The 4,691-nt window shown below is 55.3% G+C and overlaps 1 protein-coding gene and 1 pseudogene across 1 annotated transcript in view; one reads left to right on the top strand and one right to left on the bottom strand.

The window, feature by feature from the left end:
- Nucleotides 1-5: 5 nt before the first annotated feature.
- Nucleotides 6-1,200, top strand: LOC102258222 (annotated as a pseudogene).
- Nucleotides 1,201-3,047: 1,847 nt separating this feature from the next.
- Nucleotides 3,048-4,691, bottom strand: part of LOC102257304 (butyrophilin subfamily 3 member A3) — a 19,518-nt gene continuing 17,874 nt past the window's right edge. Inside the window, exon 9 of the mRNA XM_014533381.1 lies at nucleotides 3,048-3,851. Coding sequence (XP_014388867.1) covers nucleotides 3,193-3,851 — 659 coding nt within the window. The 3' untranslated portion in view covers nucleotides 3,048-3,192. The remainder of the gene's footprint in view (nucleotides 3,852-4,691) is intronic.

Below are 4,691 nucleotides of genomic sequence, written 5' to 3'. Positions count from 1 at the left end.
CCCTGCCCTCCCTCCGCGAGCTGGACCTCAGCTACAACCAGCTGAGGGACGCGGGCCTGCAGCTGCTCTGCGAGGGGCTCCTGGGCCCCCAGTGCCGCATCGAGAGGCTGCAGCTGGAGTACAGCAACCTGACGGCCGCCAGCTGCGAGGCCCTGGCCTCGGTGCTCAGGGCCAAGCGGGAGTTGAAGGAGCTGGGGGTGAGCAACAATGACATCTGCGAGGCTGGCGGCCGGATGCTGTGCCAGGGCCTGGCCGACTCCGCCTGCCCGCTGGATTCACTCAGACTGGAGGGCTGTGGCCTCACCGCGGCCAACTGTCAGGACCTGTGCGGCATCGTGGCCGCCAAGGCCTCGCTGAGCGAGCTGCAGCTGGGCAACAAGCTGGGGGACACGGGCATGGCGAAGCTGTGCCCTGGGCTGCTGAGCCCCAGCTCCAGGCTCAAGACCCTGTGGCTCTGGGAGTGTGATTTCACGGCCAGTGGCTGCAAAGACCTCTGCCGGGTGCTCAGAGCCAAGGAGAGCCTGAAGGAGCTCAGTGTGGCTGGCAACGAGGTGGGGGACTAGGGCTGCTGTGTGAGAACCTGCAGGAGCCCAGCTGCCAGCTGGAGTCCCTGTGGATGAAGTCCTGCAGCCTCACAGCCGCCGGCTGCCCGCACGTCAGTTTCGATGCTGGCTCCGAACTGGAGGCTCCAGGAGCTGCAAATGAGCAACAACAAGCTGGGGAACGTGGGCATGGAGGTGCTGTGCCAGGGCCTGGGCCAGCCGGGCACCACCCTGCAGATGCTCTCACTGGTGGGCTGCGAGGTGACCGACCAGGGCTGCACTAGCCTGGCCGCCCTGCTGCTGGCCAACCACAGCCTGCTTGAGCTGGACCTCAGCAACAACTGCATGAGCGAGGTGGGCGTCATGAAGGTGGCCGAGAGCGCCCAGCAGCCAGCTGCCCCCTGGAGAAGCTGGTCCTGTACGACATCTACTGGAGGGAGGAGAAAAAGGACCTTCTGTGGGCTGTGGAGGAGAAGAAGCCGAACCTGAAGATCATCTGCTGAGCCCCGGGCCCCTGCCCCTGCCCCGGCGCCCAAGGGGCTGGCCAACTCTCGGGGCTCACTAATGGTGCCTTAGCCTTAACTGAAGGGAAATGCTCAAACCAGCTTCTGTAAACATTCTGGACACTTTATAATTATTAAAATGTTTTGGGTAGAAGACAAAAAAAATGCACTGTTACTAGCCTTGTGAGATTATCTGGCCTTTTTTCTTTTTCTCTTTTCAGAGGCAATGGTGTGTGTGTGTGTGTGTGTGTGTGTGTGTGTGTGTGTGTGTGTGACTGGGTTTGGGGGCAGACATGTGTTGAGGTGAACATAAGTACCCTCTTCCCAAAGCCAAAGAATTTCATTCAAGTTGCTAGACTTGTGGGGGGCAGGGAAGATATTGGGGGACACCAGGAGGGGCCGTGGGGTGAAGAACAGAGCCAGACAGCAGTTGTTATGGATACTTGTGACTCATTCAGAAAACACTCAGTGAGAGTCCTTGGGAGACTGAGTGACAGGCCAAAGCCCTTTCTCTCTCTCAGGAGGCGACAGGACCATGGCAGCCGGCACAGGCTCCCACCTGACAGTTGATGGTCTGGTGCGCCCAGCACCCCCACACCCACCTGCTGCTCCCTTTCTGGGCCCACAGACCCCAATCGGGCCACTGTGTACATTTCTTCTAGAATAACCTTCCCAAGGCACATTTCATACCATTCCCCACCTGTGCCTAAATGCTTTCTCTGGAGCCTCCACTACCTTCTGACTCAGTTTGACACAGCAGTCAGCACACGAGCAACAGTCCCACTAGCAGTGACTCCAGGACTGGACTCTGTTCCCCATGCCATTCCCTTCACCTGAATTGTTCCCTCACATCTGCCTCCTGGGAAAACAACTCCGGATGCTCCCAGCCTGGAGTGTTCCCAGCTTCCTCTGCCAGCCAGCAAGGAATGGCAACCTGGGTCCCACCACTGCAGGAAACTCAGTTCTGCCAACAACCAGAATTCGCAAGAAACAGACTGTTCCCTGGACCCTCCAGAAAGGAGCCCAGCCTGCAGACCCCTGGATGTCAGTCAGGCCAGAGCCACGCTGGGCTTCTCACCTACAGACATGTGCAGTAAGGAATCTGTGTTGCATTAGGTCATGAAATTTGTGGTTGTTATTACAGCAGCTTACAAAGCTAATACAATAAGGATTTTGTGAAAATGTGGTGGGTCAACTGTGGGGGTGAAAATCTAGAAGAAGCTCAGATGCAGAGTGAAGACCATTAACCAATTTATTTAGCAAATGTAACCTGACAACCACCTGCCAGGTGGAGGGGACACAGTGGTGAACAATCACAGTGATGGTGATGGAGTGGCTTTTCCCAGGACCCAGCAGTTACAGGAACCTCCGGGAACATGGACACATGCTTAGGGTGGAGTGTCCCTTTCTTGGAGAAGGGGCCACAATGTGATAAAAATTCCACTGCAGTTCACCTGGCTCCCTTCCCCCCAAATTCATGCCCAATAATGAGCTTTAGGGATGAAGCTGGAGGGTCGGTTCAGCTTCATGATCAAAGGTCACAAGCTGGTTTAGAATTTGGCCTCTCCCTTCTCAGGATCAAAGGTCACAAGCTGGTTTAGAATTTGGCCTCTAGTCCCTTCTCAGCCCCGGGTGAGGTGGTCACTGTGAGTTCATTCTGTGGACGACGTCATCATGGACAGCCAGCCAATGGAGAGTGGACCATGGCTCTGACTGTCCCCCTTGAAGGAACCAGGTGGGGTGTGGCCTTTGTAGTCACCTACAGTGACCTTCACTCTGGGGCCCTGGGAAGGGAACCTCAGGCTGCCCATGACCCTGCCCAACAGGAACAACTGGCTGCAAAGGAACAGACTGGAGGTAGAGGGAGGGTCAGAGGTCAAACACCTCCCAGCAGCACTACTTTCTGCAATTATTATATGTCACTTCCCTGGGTCCTGCCTTTCTTTCCACACTTTCAATGAGGCCCCCTCACAGGGGTGTGGTGAGGATTGGGTGAGATTCATGGAAAGTTAATAAAATTCCTGCACCCTGGTCTCCTTATCTGTCATGTGGAAAAGTTAAAAGATAACTAGTAAAGTGCTTCTCTCAGTGAGTTTTTAGTAAGTATGTTCCTGCTGTGAGGTTTTGCTGTTAAGCAGGTCCCCAGCTCAGGGCTGGGCAGGGGGAAGCAAAGACCTTACTTCCACCTGAGGGTCCTCAATGCTGTTAGCTGAGCCTGGGGCCACTGGGATCTCCAGGGAAGGGTCAGGCAGTGGGTCAGGCAGAAGGGAATTCCCCACTCCTTTTAGTGCTGGGCAAATGGTCAAGGCAGTGGGCTCCTGTGAGAAAATCCTGAAAAAAGGCCACAAAGCCCCAGAGAAGGAACCCTGTGGGAAGGTGAAGATGTGCAGTCCATCGATGGCATCATAGAACAAGACCTCCCCGCTCTCATAGTCCAGGAAAACCCCCACTCTTTTAGGAGGTTTGACAATTGTGAGTTTGCTCCAGGGATCGGTTTGAGCCTGGAAGTCATGCACCTCCAACCGTGCTATTGTCCAGAATCCATTCTGGGGTGCTATTTTAACAAGTTTTACCTCCATGTCCACCCTACACACCCCGATTTGCCACACTTTCCTGTCCCCCACCTCCACCTCCCAGAAGTGTCTGCCTGAAGTGAAGCACTCACGGCCCAGCACACAGAAACGATCTTGAAATCTCCTGGGGTTGTCTGGCAGGCTCTGCCATGTGTATACGAACTGCAAGCTCCTCTGGTCCTCAGAAATGAGGAGGTTGGGGTGCGCGGTGTCCGGATCCAGAATCACGTCCGCTGCAGAGAGTTCCAATGGTGAGGGGTCAGCCATGGTTTCCAGATCTGAGAGCCTCAGGCTCCAAGGCTTGGGTCTGGCTTGTGAGACCTGAGCCCAGAGCCTGGGGTCCCAGCTGCCCTGAGTGTGACCCTCAGCAAAGCCAAGAGAAACCACAGGGCCTGGTGTTCAGTGAGGAGGGGAGGGTGAGGAGGACTGGGGTCTGCCTAACCTGCCATCTCAAGTGGCCACCTTCCTTCTATCTTCCTCCTGTTTCCTCCCCAGAATGACTGTGCCCACCTGTGCTGCATAGTCACATGGATTCCAATTATAGCCCTTGCTCTGCCCTCCTGAGCTGGACGACTTCCTTTTCTGCACTGTCCTTTTCACACACACACACACACACACACACACACACACACACACACACACACACACTATGTAATGTCCCTAGTCTCAATATGATATCTGTAAAATGGGAATAAAAATACTCATCTTCAGGGTAGAATAAAACAGAATGTGAACTGTATTTAGCTCAAGAACAGCCATCAAGGAAGCATCTGGTGTGATCACAACGACCAGTTCTTGGCTGTGCTGGGCCATGCTGGGCTCTATGTGATCCTCACTCCCCATCTGCCCCTCCCTCTTTGCCCAGGAACCGTCCTCCTTGGGCAGCATCACTGGGCTATCCTGCCTCTGGTCACCTGTTGGCTTTGGCCAAGGGCAGTGCTGGCTGAAGACTGGAGGGAAGGAAAGAGAGGCACAGCCCCGACTTCCCCACGTCCTGTGATGGAGACGCTCTAACAGAGCAGCCTCCTCTCAGGCAGCCTCTCCCTGAGCCACAGCCTCCTCAGGGCTCCAGT

Source organism: Myotis brandtii, unplaced genomic scaffold (genome assembly GCF_000412655.1).
Source record: "Myotis brandtii unplaced genomic scaffold, ASM41265v1 scaffold972, whole genome shotgun sequence".
In the NCBI taxonomy this organism is placed as follows: domain Eukaryota; kingdom Metazoa; phylum Chordata; class Mammalia; order Chiroptera; family Vespertilionidae; genus Myotis; species Myotis brandtii.
This window is presented reverse-complemented; position numbering and strand designations above follow the sequence as displayed.